The following is a 26,044-nucleotide window of genomic DNA, read 5'->3' on the forward strand; positions in this document are numbered from 1 at the left end:
CTACAGGGAAGGTGCTCATGCAATTTTAGAAACAGTCTTACCAAGAGCTAGTCTCACATTCATGAAGAGGCAGTCATAATACAGTGAAAAAAACATTATACTTGAATTTTATTAAGTTATAATACAAATGGTAAATTTTTACTGAAATATCAACAGATTTTTCCCAACTCCTTTTACTCAGGAAAAACATCCTGGAATCACATTTATATTTTCAAAGGACTTGCTGAAAGATTTGCAATTTAAGCCCACACTTAACAAAGACATTGAAAAGGTGAGGGGTTTTTGTTTGCTTTGGGGGCATCAGAGGCAGGCATTAAAAAACAAAAGTTGGAGAGATTGTTTAATTTTTTTTGGTCTGGTTTAGTACCCTGTACCTTAACCAAAACTGTTCAGAACAGGTCTTAAGTCCCCTACCCAATGACCAGCACAGTTTTAATCTAACTGGGATTTTAATCTTGGTTTTCTTGAAGCAACCAAACACACTCACTGTTGAAACTTTGGATATTTCAGCCCGAATACGTATCAGGTCCTCCTGCAAAAGTCTCTGCTGGTAAGAGATTTTTTCTGCATGTTGTGGTTGGTCTTTGTACTGATCCATCTGCCTGTGCAAAACCTCCAAAACAGACTCCAGCTGATCCTAACAAAGAAGACAGGAGTAAGTTTACAACATTTACATGGAAATTTATGCATCTACTTGCAGGAATATGAAAGGTGTTTTCCATGCCCCAAGTCTTCCCTATAAACCAACAGAGGTTAGCACTGGCCTCCTGTTTTGGAGACTCACATGTAAACAAAAACTGCAAGAGCCTTAATTACCTATTGTATCCAAAATTATCTGGTATTTTCTATTAAGTCTCCCATTAAGCAGCCAAAACTGTTGAAAACACAAAGGAGTGAGAGGGGAATTTTTCTGTTTACCCTCTGTACAAAAGTGTAATTTACAGTTTCAGAAGAACTCCCTTAAGCAGTATAGAACTGTGACAGCCCTACCACAGCCCAGCACCAGCTGTTTGCTTAAGGACAGGCTCTCCTTCCCTGCTGTGGGTGAAACAGTCATGTGAGGGTTTAAAATATTGTCTAAAACATTAAAGAGGCCAAATTCATTTAGGCAGGAGTAAATAACATGGGATTAATTTTGCACAGTAGCTCTTCCACACGATCCACCTGGAACAGCGCTTTCATTTTAGGATATATACATTTATTTTAATTATTATTTTTATAATCACCTCAGTTTATTGACAGCTATAGCTCACAGGAAGTGAAGCAGATGGGTTTAAAACATTCACTTTCAAAAACATGTTTTCTCAGAATGGCTACTCAATCCTAAATAAAAACCTAATTCTTGTTATTATAAAAGTATATACACAATACAGCACAATCATCATCCATTAATTCAATTTATTGTTTATAATTTCCTATTTTATACTTCATTATTAGAAGTTTCTGGTTTGTTTTACTACGCCCTTTTTAACCTGCTTACTTTATTTTCTTTAAGGGCTCTTATTTTGTCCTCCAAGTCCTGCAGAATTCTGTCCTGCTCACAGAAAATGCTCAGTTTCACCTGGAAATGAAATCATACACATACAGAAGGTTAGATTTTAAAAACCAAGCAGAAAAGTATCCCCTTGCAATACTTCACCCCAAGGAGCATAATAACCATCATGTAACTGTACAAAAGAAACAGAGAAATCAGTGCAAGAGGTGCTGAAGTGGTGTTTGATACCTACATCAATATCACTTTCTGCAACCTTGACAGGTTTTGCACTTCTTTCTTTCAACGTGTCACGTCCTGTCACCTAAGAGGAACAGATTTTCAAAACGTAAGAAATTTGTAGCAAACTAAAACCTGATGATGCTTCAGCAGTGAAAAGAAAGCTTTTGTTAAATATTCACTTTTATTAAAAGAAAAAAAAAATTTGGATACAAGTTCTTTCAATCTGGCTTTACTTTATGAGAAGTGTTAACAAAAGGGATTACTAGTTATATTAAGCTATTTAGTAACTCTTCCAGCAGCTTGGAATTCTGTACAAAACAGCATAATCCCACCTGTCTCTGGTTACAGAAGTCCTTTTCCTGCAAGATCTAGTAGTTTGAACAGTTCTGCTCTAACAGCCTTCTTGAAGCCAAAGGAATGGAATTGTTCATTTAAATGCGTGGCTGCAACAATGGCAGCATTCATGAATGACTAAAAATATAACTTTGGGCAAGTGTTTCATTCTACAAAGAACAGTATCTTCCTCAGCACAGGGTGGATTTTACTAAAGGCAGACTGCTATAAAAATGCTATAGAGGAATGAAATGTAATTAATCTATTTTGACATGGCTGCCATGTACCAAATCTCTCATTCCATAAATCACTGGTTTCATATTCCATTTCTGGTGAGACTATCTTCTCACATAACACAGTTTTAGAATCAGTACCAAAACAATACTCAATTGTACTTCCAACCTTCACATCAACCTCAAAAATTAAGGCATGTCTGTGTCTGCAGAAATGTTTATTATTTCCACTGCCTACACAGGACCCTCTTTGTGAATAAATGAGTTTAAGAAAAGAGCAATATAATAAAGCTCGTAAACAACACATTTTTTTAAAAGCCTTAAAATCTAATGATTTAAATCACTGGAACATTTTACCACAGTGGAACTATCTTACCACAGGACCAGCTGGTGATTAGTAGTATTCATATACAGCATATTCTTATTCATATACAGGCAAAAGTTTAAGAAGAAAAATTCACCTCAATATTGTCTTCAGTAATATAAGAGGAGAGCTTTTGATACAAAAGCTGAATTTGTTGGCTTTTTTCAGTGAGGTAAGAGGGGTATAAAGAAGCAGTTTGGTTTTTTACCAAATGGCAATCTCCAGACTTGAAGCTACATATTTTACTTATTAACCTAAAGAGTCACCTACAGGATCATGTTAGCTTTTTAAAAGGAATTAAATTTTACCCTAAGTGAGGTAAATATCATCTTCTCTCCTCCAGTGGCAGACTTTATTTGAAGACTTCTCATGTACTTTTGAGTGGTGAAATATTACTTCTGCACCACCAAAATCAATAGTATTTATTGCTGCTAGAAGCTTTCAATTTTTTGATCTTTTTTCAACAATTACATGTTAGATAGAAGAAAAAACTGTCTTTCAAAATCATTTAAATGCTAAATCCTATAGATAATTGCAACAATTAATTAAATACAAACATAAAATACCAGCATATCAAAAGTAATAATTCTGCATATTTAATTACCTGCAAGCTAAGACAATGCAAAAGCCTTTTTCAAAGCAACGGAATCAACATAAAAACACATCTACAGAATCTGGGGATACTTTAAATTACATAATCAGAACTGTAAGGAATTTGTTAACCATCAAGCAGTGAACATGACAACATAATGAGGATTAAGCATGCTTTCACATTTTCCAGATTCCACACAGGAGTCACTACTCGACACATTCATTTCCAAAACATGATAAAATGAAACCAAACACTGAGGTCAGCCATAATTTTGCATACAGATTCCAAAAGAGGGGGGGGGGGGGAAAAAGGGAAGTAAAAATAAAATCCCACAGAAAGAAAGCACTACTGTGCACCAAAAGACACCTGTAAAAAGCCAGAGCACTGACTGCTACTTGAAAAAGCGATGGGATGAGCACACTTCAATGCAAGCAGTCTTACATGTATACTGGATAGTAACCCTTGTGCTGAGTTCTTTAGCACTTTGTATATCATGTTGATCAGAGGTCCATTATTTTCTATCTGTTTCAAACAAAAGTTGAGTCATAGCTTGTTACAGACGTCAAGATTTAAGCCCCCAAACCTCAGAACTCCACGAGCAGCACTGATCACACACACCCAGGTCACACCTGAGCACTCTGCAATTAATTGCTCAACCACAATTTCACACTGAAAAGTTCTATTTCAAAACCTCTAAGAAAGATCTCCAGAAATAATGGATTTAGTGGAAAAAAAGTTTAACTCCAGTTCCAAAATGTTCAGTCCTAATTGAAATTGATTAATCAGGGTGAGTCTAATTCAAAGCCCAGAGCAGTCAAAGGGGATACTTGAACTAATTGGCTTTCTATCCAAGTTTCCAGGGTCTTAAATGGAAGATATTACACACATGACCTGGGAATTTGCTGTTACTAAAATCTGTATCATTTGCTTCCTTTTATGCAGTTCACTCTTCTTTTTCCCTTGTATCACAAATCAAAGCATTGCTACATTTAGTGGCAGAGCACAAATGTAACCAACACAGGGACACCTTCTCCACTTTCACACGGGCTCTTTAATCTCTCAGCAACCTGACCTGAAATTTTACATTTCTGGACCACGACAGAAAGAAGGTTATTAAGAAATTCCCATTTGGAAAATTGACATCACTCCATTGGAAACACGTTTGATATTTTGAGTGTCAGGATTTTCAAAAGGGAACCAGCTGGCATTAAGTTTCTTTGCCCAGAAGTATCAGGTGCCCCCATACATTTTCCTTTCTGGCTGCTTTTGTTAGGTGCTACAGGCAGTAGGAAGGCACAAGGGGAACTCTAAGAGACCAAATATCTCCTCGTGCTCCAGACTGCCACAAATTAATCTGGACAGAATCCACCAATAAGTTAAGACAACCCACCCCCCCTCCAAGAATTTTGCTAAGCATATCACATTTTCAGAATCTTGACCTGTGGTCACGTCAACTGTGAAAATGATTGTGTTTTACAATGGAAAAAAGACTGCAATTACTAATAATTTCTTACCTTGTAGGACTTGTTAAATTGTAATTTGTCATAAAATTCATCTGATGGCTTGGGCTGCAGTTACATTTGGCAAAGCCATGAACAAACCAAGGACAAGGCTTAAAACGAAATGTGTCCAACCTATTTTAAATTTGTATTTAAATTTAAATTTGGATTTAATTTTAATTTAAATTAATGATTCCAACAGTCTACATATTTGATCATGTAGACTGTTAGACTACATAGACATCTTCTATATTATATGCTAAATATATATGTGGTTCTATAGCAATATTTTCCATGTATATAGTTGGTTATGTATTCAGGAATTCAAAGATCAGATAAGACTGAAATACACATCCTCATAGGTGCAATCAGCTCACAGGCAACACCCCATGGCATCAGTAAGCTCTGTACATGCAAACCAGACAGACAACAAGGTGTCAAATTTCCCTTCACCTTGATTTTCAGGAACACCATGTGATTTATATATGGCAAGACATCCTACATCCCACAGAAAGTGGCAAACTACTTTGCTAAGCAAAAAAATTATATTTTTGCTGGGCTCATTTGCCCTTCAAAACCTGATATTAAGAATTCTAGATTTGCTTTCAAATTGCCAACTTTCAAGTGTTCCAGACACAGAAGTCATTTAGACAGATGATAGAAACCTCAGTATAATATTGAATTCTTTTTCAAAGAGAAATACCTCCCAACATTACTTGATCAGATTGTCTCTATGGATGGATGGATGAATGGGTGCATGTGAAATCTTTTAGCTGTAATAACATGAAAACAATGACAGTGCTAATTAATCACATTTTCACAAGAACATATGGCACATTATACAAATAATGGAAAAGTCAGTCTAAGAAGATTTAAAGGGGAAAAGCTGGATTAAAAGAACACGAGTTTTAACTTAGAGGTGTTGACTTCATATTAGTACTAATGCTACAGCAGAGAAACACTTTCAAACCTGTTTTTTCTCTGATTTCCCTAAACCCACATATCATCCATCTCAGTACCAGGAACAAAAATTGTTCTTACAAACTAAAGCAACCTCATTTTCTGAGTTTCCACTTTAACTGTACAGTCACTACTAAAAAGACACACAATTCTCTAAGCACAGGCAAAACACAGTTTCCATCCAGTAGAAAGTTACTTTAAAATTTACAGGTACAAACACAATGCAAAAAAAGACAACTGGGTTGAAAAAAAAGATGATAAATTAAGTAGACTCATCCAAAAATCTTACCTTTAGATCCAAATACTCCAGATCCTTTTTCAATTGGATGTAAGTGTCATCCGCCTTCAGGCAAGTACATGGGGAAAAAACAGTGCAATAAATTTGAATGTTTGGAACCATTTCAGAATAGTTGGATTTGCTATATACAGGAAAACAGATGGAAGAGAGAACAAAATAACAGAGTAGGAGCACATAAAGAAAAAGCACATTTGCTCCACCAGCATATTGCTATTTACAGCTAAAAAATGGGCAAAATATTTCCCAAGAGTATTACTGCCTCATTAAACCCCCTCCAAACACCTAGATTTTTGTTTTCACCTCTAATAGGACACAGAACTAGCTGAAACAATACATCTTCAAAAGCTGGTTTTTCAAAATCAATTTCCACTGACTAGCCCTTCAATGCTTCAAAAGTTGCAGTGGTGTGACTGAATGACAAATGTAACTAGAACACATCATATAATATATCACTAGAATACTTTTGATCACAATTTATATGCATTTTAAGATAGGGAAAGTATGAAATAAGTTTTGTGACTAAAATTCTGAAAAAGATCTCATTTATATGATTAGACAATCCATTTTGTCTTTTAAGTAACAGCATTCAAATTGATCCTTATATTTCACTGCCTCACCTATAATTGCTATCAGCCTAATCTTATAGTTACAGTCATCTAGCAAGATCTTATTACAGTACCTTCAAGGAAAACATTCACAGAAGTCAAAGTTATTTCTCCTCTGTTGAGAGAAGATATTTGCAATACAAAATAAAGTTTAACTGTTGCAAATGTGCTACTTGTAGTTAGCCAAAATGCCCAAAACTTGCTAGAATTTTAGCTGCTATTTCGTCAGCATTTCATATCCTGGTTGCAATTAACTTCAGAATAAAAGAAAAACACAACTATACCTTTTCTCAAGTTTTGAGCCAATGAGAATGTGTAGTTAGAAAAAGAAAAGAAAAACCCTTTATGCCATAAAATCAATAGATCACACTTGCATTTCTTTAGAGGTGTTCACTTACAATTCTTGTCAGATCAGCCTGTAAGACTGGCTGAGGACTTGACTAGAAAGTCTGCCCATTTTTGGAGAAATCCCTGTTATTACCACCCATCTTAGTGCAGTTGTTCTGTAGGTGAGGTAGTCGGGAAATTAAACTTCTTCAATTCCAAAAAATCACTTTAGTTTTGGGCTTAAGCCTTCACCAATTCCAAGAGGAGTCACAAGATTTTAATCCCAGGTGGCTCCATTTTTGAGGTTCTAACAGGAACTGGAGAGCTCTGCGAGTACATTTCTGTTTGGTTTCACATTTACAAGTTTGATAACACCAGTGCAATCAAGAGCACCATAGATGATCCGAGACGCTCCTGAGCTTTTATGAACCAATGTTCACCTGCAGAACTGACACAGTTACAAGCCCATATGAATGTACAGACTGGCTGATGCATTTCCATTTGCAGGTGATGCAGCACATGGCACAGGGAGCCAACCCCACCATGAAAGCAGCACAAAGAAATGGTTTTGCTTTAGAATGAACTTATACGTAGTATTTTAACCCACATTTCTGAAGATGCAGCATTTTCAGAAATAGTATAAATACACAGTATAAAAAGGAAGAAGACACTTTGAAACAGATGCACTGGCACCCTGTAACTTAAAAATGCTCATCTTTTATAGCAAATACAAGAAAGCAAAGAAAAACCGCAAACGACCTGGGCACTGTAGAATACCAAAGAATGGGCAAGGAAGCACAGACTCAAGCATGCCACTAATGAAGCATTTGCAGAGTCACAAAATGTCACAGATGAGCCACGCAGCAGCTGACCTGATAGGTGGAATTAGTTGGCAAGTGCTGCAGTAACTGAGCGATTGTGTAATTTCTTATACTAGCCAACTTAGCCTGATGTCTCCTTAATCGAATGAGAAGCAATGTTAGCTCTTCAGGCTGCAGGTATTTAGACACATTGTAAAGAGGAAATTAGCAGTCTTCAGGGAGAGGAACTATAATTACATTTTTCACCTCAGTGCCCAGAAAGCAGTTACTTGACATGATTAAGCAATTATTTAATTAACTCTGCATTTGGTCAAACAAACATAATAAAACTTGAATCCTGTAATAACAGAAAGCTCACCCCTGCTCACGTTGCAGAGAAAGGCAAAAGTCCTATAGGCTTTACTGGGTTAAGATTAAGTTCTCATTCGAGTTATTTGTGCTTTAACTAATACAGTTAAGATTAAAGCCTTTGGATTTCAAAACTTGGCTGCACTAGTGGGAGGACAGGAGAGGAGCCGTGCTCTGCACTTACCGACTTGCCGTGCAGGCTGGGCGCGCTCACCGTGTGTGTCATGTAGCCCATGGCAGGCATGGAGCGGCGATCCAGGTGGGTGGAGCTCTGCAAGGACCCACAGACACAAGGTAAGGATTGGGTCAAGGGCCAGCTGTGGCAAATTCAGTCTGCAGCTCTGCCACAGATTTTCTATTGGAATTCGTGGCGTGCGTAGAACAGGGTAACGCACGCTGGCCAGCCTGATGCTTTGATGATAAAAAACTTACAAATGAACAAACACAAATTCAGCACCTGTGATGCTGGGCAGAGCATGAGATGCTTCAGCAGAACATCCAGTGTAGCTTTCAGAAAATTTTTATAAAGTTCATCAACTTCACCTCCCCCAACACAATGTCTCCCAGAAAAAGGCTTGGTTGGACGATGCCTTCCCACAGCAGGCTTGTGCTGCACAGAGCAACAACTGTGAATGCTCTCTTTTAGCCAGGGAACAAGAAGCTACTGACATGACTGACACCTTGTGGCAATGGCTTCCATCAATACCAAGGGGTTTTTTAATGATCATCCTTGATCTGCCCCTTCCTGCTTACAATAAGAATGATAAAAGAATGAGTGTGCAGTAGGCTTTCTCTTAAAGCCAAAATTCTATGGGTTCCTCAAGGCAAAAATAATGTCTTAGTTATTTTTATTCCTGTCTCTGAATTACACTGAATTTGCCTCACCTGCCTTGGTTTTCTTTTTTAAGTGCAACTGGATGGAATTTAATAAAGCAGTACAGGGAGTGTGGATTTATGCAGACACATTTAAATGTGTGCTTACATAGGAAAACATGAGCATTTTTTTCGACAAACTTTCACTGAAGCTCCACAGAGAAGTTTTTAGGATGAGGAACTGTGTTTCCCAATACTGGCAAAGCCAAGATGCCATAAAAAGAGCTTAAAATTTATGCAGTTCCATTGCACAGGAAAGGAAAAGACTGCTGTACATGCCTTTGTAAGCAGGCAATGGTCCTTCAACTTACACGTGGAGAAACCAATGTGTGGTAGAATATAATCAGGAGTTCAAAATATTAATTTCCAGTTCTGCGAATCACTAGACTATTCCACCCTCTGACAGAATATTATAAATCTATAAATGCTGAAAGACACCCAACTGCTGCACCACATACACACTGGAGAAAAAATCTAAACTGTGCATGAAGCTGCAGCCTAAAGTCATGGTCCTAAACCCACACTGGATATCTGGATTTACAAGTCTCTCCCTTTGCCAATACCTTCCCTTATCAGAGCCCATGGCTGAGGTTGAAGATTTAAGTGAACACAGAGGCTTTCAATACCAATTATTCCAAATCTACCAAGACAAATCAATCCTTGATTCAACATAAATTTACCCAAATTCCTTAGGCAAGGAGAGCATTTGGAGTACTGAATAGGGAAACCTCTGTCACCTCTGGATAAGAGGGTACCAAAGTCCCTAGAAAAAAATCCTCACACTGAAACTATTCAGAAAGTTCAAGCTTCAGACCAACACTATTTGAATTTGGTTAGCCCACTGATAAAGACTCTGCAATGGACCTTAAATATTAATATATGTATTAATATATGTAATAATGATAATGTGGGCTTTACCATAACTAAAAACAGAATCAGCTGCATGACTACAATAGCAAAACATGCAGAGAAAGCAGGCACAGCAAACACAAAACTACAAGCAAAAATAAATATTCCATCCTGCTGAGTTTTATATTCTTGCCTTCATACTCTCTACATTAAAATACTACCACCTGTATACTTTGCACATGTAAGCATATGCCTTCTGGTTTTTTATTAAAAGAACTCCAAACCTATGAGATGTGCCACCAATTTTCCTTTCCTAACCAACAAAAGTTAATAAGTCTGATCAGAATAGCAAGAGCTTGAGGAGAAAGTTATTCCTTGTATTAGCTTTTACAACTTACATGATCTTTCCTACACGAGGAAGGATGCAATGAACCATGATCAAATGACCCCCCCACGTGTGACACCACGTGTAGAACGGTTTGTAATCAGTTAAACGGATACCAACCTTTACAGCACGATTCCGAATCTTCCTGGGGGATCCAGCGAGAGGAACATCCACAGTCTGTCTCTCATCAGATGGTTTAACCGTGAGCCTTTCTGCAGGAGTATGTGGTCTCCGTGGGAGAAAGCTTTTTGGAGGTCCAGGTGGAGGAATATCAGAGGGAGAGGGCGGAACAGATATTGAGCGTGGAACATCTAATGAGCTTTTTGACTTAGCACGATCAATGAAGTCTGAGGAACCCACATAAAGCGGGGCCGTGGGGCTGCCATGCTTGAACTGCTGCCTCTGCTGCCACTCATACAGCTGCCAAACAGTTCCATCCTTACTTGCCTTCCTCTCCTCCTGGGACATCTTCAAGTGGCTGACACGATCTTGTGCATATTTGTAGTCACTCGGCAAATTGCGGCTTGGTGGTGGTGAGCTCCCTGAAGGCTGCCTGGTATTCTTTGGCAAAGTGTGGTAGTTTTCAGGAAAAGGAGGATTGGGACCCTGACGTGTAAGAGTCTGATCAGAAGCGAGGCTGTGGAAAAAAAAAAAAAAAGAAGAAAATTTTAGCACACACTGATGAGTGGGAGTGACTGATAAAAAACCACCTCTAATGGCATAAGCAGAGGAGCTACACGACATATAACAGACATTTTAACAGAATTTACAGAAATGTTAAAGCAATATTAACGACAGCTATCCTGCACACAAACACAGAAATACAGGATTTTAATTTAGTGTTTAACCTAGGATGAACTACTAGAAACAAACTTAAGGAATGACAGCATTATGTAGTTTGAACCAAAAAGAAAATCAAGAACATGAAGAAAGGAATTATTGTCATGTCTGTTGAGTGAGTCCCGATTTAAAATATTCCTCTTCACAGAAAGTGTGCTGACCACTAGGTGGTGCAGTTTACGAAAGCAAATCCATGTTCAGTATAAATATCTTATAAAGCAAGAAGAAATCTCACCGATCCCAGAATATCTCAGATAGTTTTTGTTCATGTGAATGAAGTAAAAACTAAGAAACTGCTCCAAGTCCAAAAGCCTGTATGATTTATTCTCACCTAATGGTTCTACTGATTTGAGCAACATGAGACTTTTTACAACAAAGGTCATTGACAAATTAGAATATAAAAAGAAGTATTACATCCTGGCTTTAGTACTGGACTCATAAAACACTTAAGCTGTACAAACTAGGTATTTTAGTAGCTAGTGTTAAGACAGAACTGGCAAAAGTTTTGACAAAGCCTAGTTAGCTCCCTCTCCTCCTTTGAGGACAAAATCTTTCTGTAGCCTCATGTGTAAGAGCCTGTCTAATTTCTGATTCTTCAATCAAATATCTGGGGGTTTTGTACTTGGAGTCATTTGCCCACTGATTCAGAATCTCCAAAGAGAAAACCATTCTGCTAGGCTTGCTACAAAGCCTCAACACCAATAAAAACCCCAAAATTAAAAAAAAAAAAAAACAACCTAGTATAAAACCACACAAACAAAGAAACTCCAAGCATCTTTTCATCACTTCACTCAATAAGTTCCTCTCTGTGTGAGAGGGAGACCTCATGGTTTGGAAAAGGCAGGAATTCCACATGAAAAAAAGGCCAGGATAGAAAAGATCTTTCTTTAGCATCCAAGAATAACTGAAGCAAGGAGGAAAGGATTCCTACCAGCCACTGCTGCTCAGTAGTTGCCACCATCCCTTTTTACTTGCAGGATTTGACACTGTTGGCCTGCCTTGAAATATGGATAATCTCAAGAGGATACAAAATCCCTCATGCCAGCAAGTAGAATAATTGCCTGCACTGCCTGGAGGGTTACAAATCTGTAAAGGCTCTGCTCTCTCATACCACAAAATCTTGATGTTACCTTGAATTTCAGAGGGAAGGTTAAAGCAGGCAGGTAGTATGAGCACAGGCAACTCAAAGATCAGCATACCATGGTCGTGGAACCTCTTTTAATTCTCTAGTTCATTGTATTATGTGCACTTTGAATGTCCTGTACTTGGCCAATTTTTCTATAAGAAAACACGTGGTAGAAAGTTGGTAGAAATGTATTTCCTCTAGATAGAAATAAGAGCTAAGAATGCTTGGAGGGGATAATGCTTCAAAAGGACATCTGAGACAGGCATGAAGCTAAGACAGATTCCTTTGGTGATTTCTCTGTGGAAAAACAGGCAAGGGGGACTTGACCACTCCTATATCCCAATTTAGTGAAGATCTCATGAAGGCCTAAGCAAACTATCAGATGTTGCAAACCACCTGTGTATGATTATTTTCTAAAAGGACATTAAAAGGCAGAATATTGAGATCAGCTGGAATTGGTGGCAGCCAATGAAGCCACCAGGGCTGGCAGCTTTAGGAGCAAAACCAACCTGAAAACAAAGACAACATGAGTTTTGTTGGAAGCAAGGGCAGTCATGCTTTCCTTCTAGAAAACGAAGATTTTTTCTGAGAAAAAATAAAAACTGTTATTTTGAAAGCAGTACGTGGAGCAGCTGATATGAGCCAGTTTCATGCAATACTTCAGCCTGCTATAAAAAGAGAACAAAGTTGAACGTGGATAACATTGCACAGGGAAAGTCACATTCAGAGCTGAACTTTGGAGGCAACTGCCTACATACAGGCACATTGTGTTTTCTCAGTATCTGAAGCAGGGAGAAACCTCAAGATGAGATGACAGGCTTTAAGCTGGTGGCATCTCTACCACACAAGGTTTGAGATGCTTAAAAGATAATTTGCATCATATAAAAACAGGCTCTGAGACAACACATGGTAAAGAACCATGTCCCAAATGGCTCAAATTAGCCCACAATGGACTATTGCTTTTTTGGAGATTAAAAGTGAGCAAAAGCAGCTGCTCTTGAGAATCCCTCTCATTTGAATGATGAGGTCTAGAGAACATAAAAAGGAAAGCAGACATTAAAGAGTGCATAAATGGCTTGATGTCATATTATATGACCACTGGCCATGAAAACCTTCAGGGTCTGCAATGAGAAGCAATCACACAGAAGATACTGTAAAAAGAGAAGCAAGATGTTCAAAAGACAACAAGTACTATTATTAGAAACACTGTGCCCATTCATGGGAATGCACAGAAGCTAACAAAGACAAGTAATGTTTCTTCCTTAAGCAAATCAGGAAGGAACAGAAAGTTCTGCATAACAAGAAAGGTTTTAACACTATTTGCAAGGAAAGAAGTATCTCAGCAGGACTGTATCTAGTGAGGAAATATTAAGCTTAATTGGGTTTATGTATTTCTAAAATGCAAGTAAACTGTTAAAGACAGCAAATTCTTCATAATTATGCACTGGAACCAAATCAAAACCTAACAATTTCTGAACAGGTGCCATTTGATGGTCCTGACCTTGACCTTTAATTATTAAAACCCAAAACCTCCTGAAAGCCTCCTTTCAAACTTTCTTCCAGTTCTTGAGATCTCTCTGAAAGGCTGGCATGAATCTCACCAAGGCAGGTATTCCCATCTGCTGAGAACAGAGTGGGATTAGATGGCTACTCTGGATGTCACTGAGTGCAGCTGAGAGGTCACTAAGACAGAAGTGACAGCTAACATTTACAACTCAGCCAACAAGAGTGCTTCATTAGAAAGGCAAGTAAAGCATCTATTTGAAAGGTCTGAAGATCTCTATATAAAAGGTGCCATTCCTCCAAAGCAGTCATATGAACAGCCTCAGTATTTGTGTGAACCCTTTAGCTGAAAGACTTCTTTCTTGTCACAAGCAACTTGCTGACAAGCATCTGGACACACCTGAGCCAGGAAACAAATAAAAACTGCACTCATTCTGTGTTCAAGAATTAGCCAGCCTTCTGAATCCTCAGAGGTTCTCCATTAGCAACATTTCTGCTGGAATATCAATCAACGTGGAGCTTTAAAAAATTAAGTGCTCTACTACTGCTTCTAAAATCAAAACAAAATGTAAATCAAATTACCATCTCTAGCTTAAATTTCTACACCATGCAATCAGGAAGATATCTGACAACTACCATTCCCCTTCCATCCATCATTTAACAACACTGCAGAAACTCAGCAGGCTAAGAGAAGGTGCCATTTAAAAGATGACTCTGTTAATCTTTGGGAAGGTGACATGCAATCTATCCTAAATGCAGAGAATATAATGGCATTTGTCAGGAAAAGGCAAAGAAAACAAGGTCACCTGAGCCAAAACAGCCATTTTTAGAGATGTGTAGATGCAGGAAATAGAGCTCTATCTAGAAACAGACACACACAGACATACATATTTCTATCTTTATTTTCACTGAACACTTAGCAGCTCCAGCTGAGGTAGCTGGTTTCTTCTAGAACAAAGCCTGGCACCTGCAACTACACTATCTTAACACTGCACCTGATACACACCCCTAAAGTTAATTTACTGGAAAGAGTGATTTGGAAGAAAACCATACTTATTTAGTCAATCCTGCCACTGCCAGGACTTCTAATGTAAAAAACATCACAGAAGCTTTTTAAGCATTAGCTCATTAGTTCAACTGGTTTCTGTATTATTTTGGGGAAATCAATGTGTGTAATAAGAACTAACTTACCAACTACTTTTTTTCATTAAACTCATGTTCTTTTGGGAAGTCCTGATTGATATCCAAGTAAAAAAAAATATGGAAGTTAACTGACTCCAGCAGTTTAAAAGAATATTAAATAATATAAAAAAAGTAAGGAAGCTTCTTCAAGGGTAATTTCAAAAACAAAAGAGTAGAAGAACGGACTTCCACACAAAATTAGCAAGCCTTAAATGTCTTACTGGCTGAAAATTGACAAACATTAGCTTAAAGAAGAATTTTAAAACTTCCCAAAATGTTTTCTCCATCCTAAAAACCACAAGCCAATGTCTCTTGTTTGTTTATACTATAATTAGATTTGAGCAGATTTATAAAACACTAATTCAGTGGAATAAGCATATTTGAAAAATCCTCACAAGTAGCATCAAGCCCAACTGTTTTTCCTGCCACTTGACACAAGGTGACATTCTCAACAGACACATATTCATCACTTCATTTCTCCAACTGGTACTTAATCTGACTTTGAAAGTAAAACAATTATGAGATTTTCAAACTACAAAAGCATTCCAGTGTGCATTTCACCTACTGGGACTGTTCCTGTAATTTTCAGGGACTGAAAATGGAAAAGAGAATCCCAGAGACCATTCTGGGATGTCTCCATTAACTAAATGAATATATATGGAGACTTTCAATATGTGATACACACACTGTGACTCTGAGTTGAGTGATCTGTTACAGAGCAGTGAATGTGTGTTTGGAACAGGAATAGAAGAAAGAAGGAAAGTAATGAGCACTCTATTTTTTGAAGTGGAAAACAATTACCTGTAACTTATATTGTGTAATTGTTTATTAATAAGAGCTAACTGAGGGTCGCACTTCATTTTGTGGCTCTTCAAAATTTAAGCAAATTTTAAGAAGTTTTGAGCATCCACAGTGATTAAAAGAAGGAAAATAAAATAGCATGCTAATCTCACTTACTCTGTTTGCAATACTGTGAAAACATTAAAGAGATTTGATTAGCCAATCCCATACTGGCTTTCCCAGGAGATAAATGCCTGAAAAATACCATTCTGCCATACTTTACTGAAGGAAAAAGTAAGTCTTCTTACATTTTCCTTCACACATTTTCCTTTAATTTAAGAAAATGCCACTTAAAGATGGGCCTGTTACTAACCTTTTTGTATCTCCTTTCTGGACTTTTACCCAGTGTTCCACTTGAGCCATGTTACTTTTCCTTTGAAACTGCTTATCTGGATTTGTTCTGGGAACAAACCCTCTTTTATATGAGCCAGTACCATTCTGCTCCACTAGGGCAGCACCCACACTCAGGGAGCTCGGGAGCGTCCCATTCTTCTCAGCTGGCTGAGGCTGAGCTGCTTGGGACCACGATGCATTCCTCAAGTCTGGAAATAATGAATCAGCTTCTGTCACTGCATGCTTAGCCTTTCCCTTTTTGGTTTCCAGATTTTCTTTTCTGTGGATGTAATGCTCCTCCTCCTCCTTTTCTCTTCTTATCTCTTCCCTCTTATCGTACCCGAGCATTTCAGCTGATTTCTGATAAGTTCCTTTTGTGTCTGTCATCTCTGCCCTCACACACTCCTTGCAGGCATCCACATGATTGACTTGGGGAACAGCTTGCTGATCCACTTTTTCAGTTTCCCTGAAAAGAAACCAGGTGTCAGTAATGAACACTGTTTAATTGAGAAAAGTTGCTGTGGTCTCTTTTACAAAGGACGCCCACAAAATCACTGTCTGCAGACTGTGATAAATTTGACATGTTACAATAAATATGCTCAGCAAAACTCAATTGCTATCCCAGTTAGACAAAAGTTCCCTTTATTGTGCTGTCAAGAAAGTAGAAATGACTTATACACATGACTGAAAATACTAGTATTGCATGGAAGAAGTGTTCAACATTACATTATGTACAAAAAAGCTGTAAATAAAAAAATCTTCCAGTCCTAAGAAACACTGAAAGCCAAAAAACTGGAACTAAGCTGCCAACTGCTCATGGCAAAATACAAAAAAAGTCTTTCATATTCTTGTAGATGCCTCAGGGACCAGTCACTTCTGGCCAAGAGGACAGGGCAATATCTACAATTACATCAGTACTATGGCCCAGGGAATTTCTATTGGGGACCTACTCCTGAAGAAAAAATTGCTCCATGCTGCAGTGCACACTAGTTTACTTCTCTTATTGCCTAAATAATATCAGAAATCTTGATATTCAATTTGAACACACCATAAAATGTCTGAGGATTCTCAAAGTTTCATGTTGCTTTTGACATATAACATACTTCATTTGCAATTTTCTTTATCTCCTTATAACAATAAACTTCTCAGCAACTTTTTTTCTTCTCACAGTGTAATGGGTTCTCACTGATCTCAGGGTAGCACCCCATCTCTGAAACTAAGTTCAGCTTCTTTAAAGCTTTATGGTAAAATAAGTAAAATTCAGAGTAAGTGCCATGATAAAATTGTTTTCATTTCAGTCTAATTAGAAAAGAATAGTCTACTTAGGAGTAAGGACATTGGATCAATACTTCTAATGTGCCAGACTTCCCAATTTTTCTTTCAATTATTCCTGTCCTTACAAAGAAGATAAAGAAAGAGGTACCAGATTGTTTCTTGAAATTTAAATTAAATCTTGAAAGTCTTAACACAGTAACATATGGGATGTAAAGCTCTGGAAGAGATACTGATGCCTTCCTTATATTTGATTGGCCAGAAGAAAGCAGTGTGAGATACTCAGAGAAACTGCACCATAACATTTCAACCCTCACAGCCCACAGTGGCTAAAGCAGGGCTGTCTCACAGGGCAGTGTTCCTTCAGGTGGAGGAGCAGGGAAAGAATCACATTCCAAAGCCAAAATATCAAGAAGGCTACATCAATTTACAGAAAAGGAAAAAAAATCTGAATTTTTTCATTATCAGTTCATACCTGCATAAATTAGTTGATATCCATTAACTCTATGCACTTGTGATTCACCTGTTTTTAGCACTCTTTTTCCCCTTAACAGCCCTTCAATCCTAATTCTAAACACACACTTGAAACAACTCATACAATTTCTGTTCTCTCTCTTTTAGTCTCTCTCCCAAAGGCTGCCAATTGGCTGTGGCAGGTGTATGAATTTGCCCACAGAAACTGGAACTTTTTACACCTGAAATACCCTAAAATATTACATATAGAGAGAAATTAATCATGGTCACTAAATGTGGGCACAAAACTTGCATGCATACACCGATACTGAACACCAGGTTTCCTTAATTAATACAGGTTTCCTTAATTAATACCAGTTAACTATTTTGCAACAGAATAAATTAAAAATAATTAAAGAGAAATTAAATTAAAGAGAAATAAATTAAAAAGAATGAAAAATAATTCTTTAAAAGAGGAAAGAGTTTTATGTACATATCTACAAACAGCAGTGTCAGATACCACCACGGGTGCGATTTATGGAGGATATTAAAGTTTTGTAAGATTCTAAGGGGTTTTTTTAATGTAAAATATAATTTTTTTTAAAAGCTCCTGAGTGGAACTTGCCTCTTCAGTGAGGAGCGTGTCTGCATGAGAGCAGCCTGGTTCATAGCCCGGATCCAGGCATTCATATCCTCCTGGGTGTCAGCACTGAAGTAGTACGTCCTCATCCCTGTGTGCTCGGCCTGAGAGCCAATGACAGAATTCTTGTTGTAAATATATGCCCTCATACCTGTGTGAACAGCCTGGAAGAAAAAAGAAGTAGTAAAAGTCAGACAGCTCTTTCACCTTTTCCCCCCAAAAATCAGCTTAAGAACAACTTTTCCTTGACTGCTTCGTGAATTTGGGGTGAATTATCACACTGCCACAATGGGCTGTAAGGGCAGTAAACTCAAAAGACACTCCAAGTGTTACTGAAATTCTTCTGCCTCTTTCTAGAACTATTAAGCTGAAAATCCAGTGCTTCTGATTTTCACAGTGGGAAATTTCAGCTTTCCTTTTTCTTTTAATTGATACATTTCATTTGCCACAAATACTACACTAAACAAATTGAAGAAATCCCTCTACTGAACAAATTTAAGGAATTCTCAATGAGATGTGCATCAGCAAGTCAATTTTCCCAGCTCATTTAATAAAGAAATTTATTCAGACAAAACATAGACAAAAGTCTTACCTTTTAAGCAATTAAACTGCTAATTTAGGAATTGATTACAAAGCATGTTAGGATCTTTTGGTTAAAGCGTGCACTTGAACATGTATTAGCTGCAAAGTCACAAGACTCAGTGATAAAAGTTAGTAATACTGATGGAATTATCACAGCACATAAAATACTGGCAATTATCTCTGCACACTAAAATACTCCATGAAATTCCACTGCAAGCTAGAGGTACCAGCAATTTCTCTATAAATATATTCAATATTCAAATGGATTCAATATGGAATATCTTTGTAACTCTAGGCTAGTTGAATTTAATAGAATCTCATCCATATTTGTATTAGCAATAGTATAAATATTACAAAATCATGTAAGCCCTGCAACACTTCAGATTAGCAGGGAGATATTCATCTCTTTACTTTCCAAATAAACTGAAGACAGCATACTCTGCTTGAAAGCCCTTGTAATGGTATTAAAATTAAATTAGTAATTACAACTTATTTTTATAAAACTAAGCCTGCTGTCACACAAAAAAACTAATAGCATTAAACACTGCTGAGATGGGTTTTTTTAAGAAGAAAAATAATGTTATCAAATTTTTAATTTGGCTACATTTGTTTCTAAAGGGTAAATGTGCTCTCTAAATCCTGCCTAAATAATTGGTCTTTTTATATTGAGGTAATCCTCTCCCCCTTGTTATTCTAAATCAAATTTTAAAAAAATTATTGTAGAGACAATCACAGATGGCTTCAGAAATACAATAGTTTTGCCAAAACCCAGGCTATTTAATGCAGTGCAGCCCTTCCTAAACATTTTAACTTCAGTTGTTTACCAAGAATTTCCCAAATTACCATGACCTCAGAGACCTGTATCAACAACTCCAAAGAGCAAAATATGTGCTTGCTATTACAGTGCTTTTAAAGTAAGTTCTGAGCAGAATTTCCTCCCTTCCTCTGGCAGGCTGTTCCCCTGAATGTGTGAAACGTGGCCTTTCCCTTCTGTGCCTCAAGCAAGGGAGCCTGAGCTTGTTTTGAAAACGGGAGACTGAAGTAGAACAGCCGGCTAGGAAAGGGAGGAGGAGAAGGAAGAGAAGGAAAAGGTTACATAAAAAAGTCAAGACTCTCTCCTGTTCAGAAGAGTCTCCACTTCCCAACAATATTGGCCAAAAAGGGAATACAAGGTGGTTTCTTCTCAATTCCCACCTGACCACAGGAAAACAGGACTTAGACATACTAAACAACAGCTCTGATCAAATCACATATTTAGAAATCAAAGGACTCTATTCATGTTTGCCTGGTTGAGTTCTTTGGTTTTTCTTTGTTGTTATTAGGGGTTGTCTTTTTATCTCCATTTTCAGAACACAAGAATGCTCAAAGCAAATATGATTTGGAAGCATTAATTCATTATAATTTACAGTTACCATCCAGTGTATGAAGAGACCAAAAACTGGCAGCTCCAGAAATAAAGGAAAATGGTGACTTTAATGTGAGACCTCATGACTACAGAGTTCCTTCACTGAGCAGGTTGACCCCACAGAAGGTGTTAAAATTCAGAAATGAATCAATTCCTGCAGCAAATCAGACTAGGCATGTCCCACTGCAGATGATGCAGTAGAACCCAACCATTCACTGGTTTTATACTTGCTTAAAAAAAACAGAATTTTGAGGAACTATCTGGAGAGATTGCATAGCACACCAAGAAATGGATTTAACAGCTGTCTTAATTGACCTGTATGCCCTGATCAACACAACCCACTTGTGTTTTAGGTTTCTCTCTGATCACAGCTGCTAGCACTGCCTAAGAAGCTGCAGGTGAAAACAGCATCAAAATGCAAACTGTGCTGCACCACTCTCTCTTGAGAGACTGAAGCTCTCACAGCCACAAACATTCCCAGCTTCAGAAGGGATAGTGGAGATGGTGTGTGATTATCAACAATCACAATATCCTGAAGTTCACAATATGTAACACTGGTTAAGGGAAAATTCAAATTTATTTGAGTTATTTATTAGTAGAGTGTTTTAAATGCAAGAAAACAACTTTGTGCCAACATCCTGTAGCTGTCCCTGCTGGCAGACAGAAGCTAGCAGGCCTTTTGGGTTTGGGATATTTTTTTTAAAGCCAAAGCTATTAGGATGGCTACAGCATACTAAAAAGCCTAGAACACAGCACATGCTCACATGTACACCATACACACACAGGGGAAAAAATAATATTGGTACCTATTCATGCATTCAGAGGCCTTAATGTGGATAGACTGAGAAGAAAAGCAGTCTCTCTCCCATAGTGCACAGTAGGAGAAATGGACAGTAAACCCCAAGAGCATATCAATGGGACAAAACAAGGACAAAAAATTAAACACGTTAAAATCATTAAAAGATTCATATTTTAAAAAAACCCCAAAACCCAAAATCCACTTAACAAAAGAGTGTACTAAAAGTATCTAATACCTAGAGCTGTTATGTTCACCTCCACTTGTTCAAAATACCTAAGAGAGAAAAGCCACCATTCACAGAACAAAGGGATAACTAAAGGAACAGTTTTCTAATAACTGTAATCTTTCCAAGTTAGTTCTGTCAATGACCTATAATATACAGAAAATTCTTCCTTCTTCTGAATTTTGGTATTTATGAACCCTTCCTGAGCAAAAATTGAAATAACACTCTGAGCCTTCACTACAACCTAACTCATCTTTCACTCTTAAATAATATTGAGCTTTTTGAGGATTTCTAGAAGCTTGAACCCTCCCCTCTTCCAAATTCAAAACCAGCATCTCTCAAATTTATAACCTTTGGCATTTCTTCACCTGACTCCCCACACCCAGAGGAATATGGGAGCCTAAGGAAGCAACACTGACTCAGGGAACATAAAAGAACAAAATATGTCTTTTCTTTTATTTTCTTTTTAAGGAAAACCAGTGAGATCAAAGAAACAGATAGGAAGTTTGTCCTGATTTCAGTGTTTCAGTGGTCTAAGCAATGAACAAATACTTCCATTAGAAGATCAATTAAAAATAATTTTCCTTATTTGAGGACAACAAGGCTTCTAAAGAGACTGTGATGACACAAACCTCCATAAACTGACACTATTCCTGCCCAAAACTACTGTATTACTGCAAAGTACAGCCATTTCTCTGCTAATCACAGGAAGTATTTCCAGCTATATATGCTTTGCAAGCCTTTTTACATTAAACACTGGATTTGTGCTCACTCATATTGGTACCAACAAAAAGCTATTCTTTTAATATGCAGCTATTAGACTAACTAAATATCTTTAGGATGAGAGTGCTGAACTAAAAATGCAGTAAGGTCCCTGAGTTCTAGGCTCACACACAGCTTAGTGACACTGGCTTCCAGCTAGTCACAGCACTTTGCTTGGCACAAATAGAGGAAGTGAACAAATTGTCAAGATTCTAAAATTGTATCAAGATAGAGACCTAAAAGTACAGTTTCTAAGCAAAAAAATTAAATGCAAATACAGATGTATTTCAAAGTAGGGGTTTGATTGATTTCAAAAGCCTATAGGCTGTTCTGCAGGCCTGTAATTGTTAAACACCCAAAGAGACACAAAAACTTAAGCTGGACCTCAGAGGGTGATGAAAGGAAAAGCATTTTGAGAACTCCTACAGCACATGTTTTAACACTTTGCAGGGTTTAACACAGACCCTAGTGAACATGTATTTTACAAGCTTCCTTCTAACCAAATCATATGCAAAAAGCACCCATGTATTTGCTTAGCAAATGTCCTTCCTCTAGTTTTGCAAACAAAAGAGCTGAATTGTTTTCCAGTTTTGCTGTTTCCCCAGCTTCCAAACCCGCTGCTACTTCAAATGGGAGCCAATCCTTCTGTTGCAACAGAAGATTTACAACAATCTCAACAAAGAACGGGCCACATGTAAAAAGTACCATGGCACATTCTCCCACTCATTCAGGTCTTCAATGCAAAAAAAAGTCTTATCTTTATTTTGGGCTTAATCTGCTCGTGTGTTCTATTTCTGGCTGTGCTACGCTGCGAGACAGAATGTCCAGCTAGGCTCTGGGTCTGGAGGTGTTCTGAAGAGAGGAGATAAAGGCAATGGCTGCTGAGTGATGGAGGCCAGCACAGGGGTGCTCCTGCTGTGGGGGGCCAAAGCCAGCTCTGTGACCACTGAACATCAGTGCTGGACAGGGTCTGTGAAACAGGAACAGCACAAAATCCTCCTGCTGCCCTTGGAGCTGGGTCTGAATACAATCACACTGCAGCATCCAGCCTGCAGTCAATCACCAAACACCTAAAGCAGAGTTACAACTGGCCTGACAAACTGATGCATGAAATGCTGATATTTTCACAGAGTTTTCTAGCATAAACTTTCTTTTGCTATCGACACCCTATTTCTATCTATTCCAATAGATACAGATGAACCCTGTGTGGAAAGTCTGATGGTATTTCCAGAAAAAGACTCAGATTAAATACCTGGTAGAGCTCATACAGGTATGATATCCTTAAAGGAACAGGGGAAGTTGCATTTGCTTCTGGAAAGGTTTAACCATGACCAAACCATGGATTCCACTCCCCTTGGCCAGTGGTGACTTAAGAGCAAGTGTAAACACTATGTGAATAAAATAAAAAGCAGGGAACCCTAGAAGACTACATTGAGCTCCCCTCTCTCAGTACATGCTTCCTCCAAGGAGAAGGCTCTAGAAAAGGAGGGCTTTATGAATCACACTCAGTAAATACTGGAGGTGGAATTTTTTTCTTAAACAAAGAGTTCTTTGTAGCCTTATCCTGATAACTCCTGCTCAATGCATTTGAAAAAGTACAATAAACATTTCCACAAAGTGCACTGGGTCTTTTTAAAATACATTTCCCAAGTTAATATTTGCTTAATAAATTTCAAACTGCTATCCACTTCAACGTAGAACTGAAAGTAAAAAAAGGCAGTCTCAATTTTAAAATACCTCAAAAAAAACAAAATGCAAGAGAAAGTCACGTTTTTCATAATTTCAGCACAGAAAATATTTAAACACAGATTCCTTCTAGATCTCCTAAAGTATGCCTGATCAAAACCTGATTTGTAAATTAGTTTAAAGTACACAGCTGATTTGCTTGACAGAAAAACCAGTTCTGCTCTGACTTTAAATCTGCCACGGGCATGGAAGTTTCTGAACTTTGCCTAAGTGCTGCAGTTCTGACAATCATTTGGAGCTAGATTTTGGCACTATCAAGAAGTATATGCTTTATTTCATATCTGTGGGCTTTTACAATGAAGACTAGAACTGCAAATTATAAAATTATATGTATTTTTAGAAGAAGAAAAAACACAAAACCACCCATAAACTATATCACACAAGAGTACTTTTTCCTTTTAAAAAGTCCATATCACTTAGAAAATGACAGCCCTTAGTCATCCTAACTGTGAGATCTGAGTCAATTCTTTTCTCTTCAGAAAAGCCCAACAAAACCAAACAGATATCAGCCCATTATAAGATCAAGTACTCTATTACAAAGTAAATAAGACAACTTTTCTTTCAATTTGTACACAGTACTGGAACAACTTGTCAATACTAATTTCTGATTTTAGAAACAGGCTCTTTACTCAGAGACACTTCATTAAGCTCTAAGGACACTTACAAAGTAACAGACATGAATGTCAATTCATAAGCAAAAAAAAAAAAGAGCTATGTCACATTTGAACAGGCAGCCAATGAACCTGTCTGCTTTTAAAAGCTAATAACAAGTAAAATAGGAAAACAGACTGTGTCTTGTTTACAACAGGAGCTTTTCTAATGCAAATAAACCATGATTAGCTGATAAGATTTGCAAATGTACCTTAAAAGAAAATTTGCGATTTATACGATCTTCAGGTCCAACTGGAGATATGACATAACTGGGCAATGGGATGCTCCCCAGAACAGACTCTTCTCTGCTGTCTGTGGAATAAGAAAATAGAATTTCATTCCCTGCCCTGTTCAGTGGGCTAACAATATATTCTCCTTTATGGACACAGAGGAAACAGACATTAAGCAGAAACAACAGTGGTTCAAACGGAACAGAAGGAAAAGCATTTTCCCAAGGACAGAGCAGCAGGGCCAGGAAGAAGCTGTGCCATCTCCATCCTTGGAGCTTTTCAGTGCCTGACTTGATTAAACCCTGAGCAACCTGGGCTGACTCCTTTCCTGACCCTGCTTTCACCAGGCACTGGGATGGGACACTTCCTCAAGTCCCTTCTGACACAAATTCATTTATGATGCAACACCAATAATACATTTTGCTAAATGTTTTCGTTTTAAAGAAGAAAAGTTTGGAGTTTGCTTTCTTAATCAGATTGAGTTTTTAACGAATTTTTTTTCTTTTTTTCTTGGGGGGGTGGGGGTTGGATGCTGCTTTTTAGCTTCAGCCAGAAGAACATACTTCAGGTATAAAGCTCATTGAGCCAAATGAACAGTGACAGGCTGCAAAACATGATGGACCTTCCATTTAGCACTGTACATCTAGGCTAATGGCTATAAGTAGGAAACCTCTCTTACTGCTGGCTCCAAGTGATCGACAGCAGAAATGCAGTGTCTAGAAAGATGAACTCCAAGTCTGATATTCTCTAATGCTTTCCAAAAATTGTAGCACATGAAGCATTCAAAACTTGAAAATAACCTTGTGTAATAGCTAGTTTGGTCTAAGATCACATTTAACCTTTTTTTCCAGTAGAATTACTGGATTCAGAAGTTCTCACTCTTACTTTATCCCTTAGATTGAAACTGAACCAATGCCCTGATCTGGCCATAGCACGTTCTCAAAAAACTCAGATGTCCAAGTGCAAGGAGGTAGGTACCAGAACACAGACCAGAGATGGGATAAACCTTACTTATTCCAGTCAGATGTTCTGCAAAGTAAACTGTGGCACTCACAAATGATGTGAAAAAATATCATACAGCATCCTTTGCCTCCCCTAATCTGGCCTAGAAATTGCTGTGCGTATGAGATGTCTGGCCAAGCAATTGTTTCACTGTTCATCTCAGAACAACTGACTTTATCTGAAGAGTTCAGCTAGTTCATGCATTCACCACGATTTGTACAGGTGAACTGTTCAAACTAACTCAAACCAGCTAA

The 26,044-nt window shown here is 37.8% G+C and overlaps 1 protein-coding gene across 8 annotated transcripts in view; it reads right to left on the minus strand.

The window, feature by feature from the left end:
* The window catches only part of PLEKHA7 (pleckstrin homology domain containing A7), a 145,622-nt gene that overhangs the window by 20,635 nt on the left and 98,943 nt on the right, over positions 1–26,044 (minus strand). For all 8 annotated transcript variants that reach the window (XM_059848947.1, XM_059848944.1, XM_059848946.1 and 5 more), the window contains 9 exons: positions 24,770–24,870; positions 18,376–18,554; positions 16,006–16,491; positions 10,322–10,838; positions 8,279–8,365; positions 5,985–6,038; positions 1,728–1,796; positions 1,481–1,561; positions 488–637 (listed from right to left, as the gene is read on the minus strand). In XM_059848947.1, the coding sequence (XP_059704930.1) occupies positions 488–637; positions 1,481–1,561; positions 1,728–1,796; positions 5,985–6,038; positions 8,279–8,365; positions 10,322–10,838; positions 16,006–16,491; positions 18,376–18,554; positions 24,770–24,870 (1,724 nt within the window). The remainder of the gene's footprint in view (positions 1–487; positions 638–1,480; positions 1,562–1,727; positions 1,797–5,984; positions 6,039–8,278; positions 8,366–10,321; positions 10,839–16,005; positions 16,492–18,375; positions 18,555–24,769; positions 24,871–26,044) is intronic.

The sequence above is a fragment of the Haemorhous mexicanus genome, chromosome 6 (genome assembly GCF_027477595.1).
Source record: "Haemorhous mexicanus isolate bHaeMex1 chromosome 6, bHaeMex1.pri, whole genome shotgun sequence".
NCBI lineage: Eukaryota > Metazoa > Chordata > Aves > Passeriformes > Fringillidae > Haemorhous > Haemorhous mexicanus.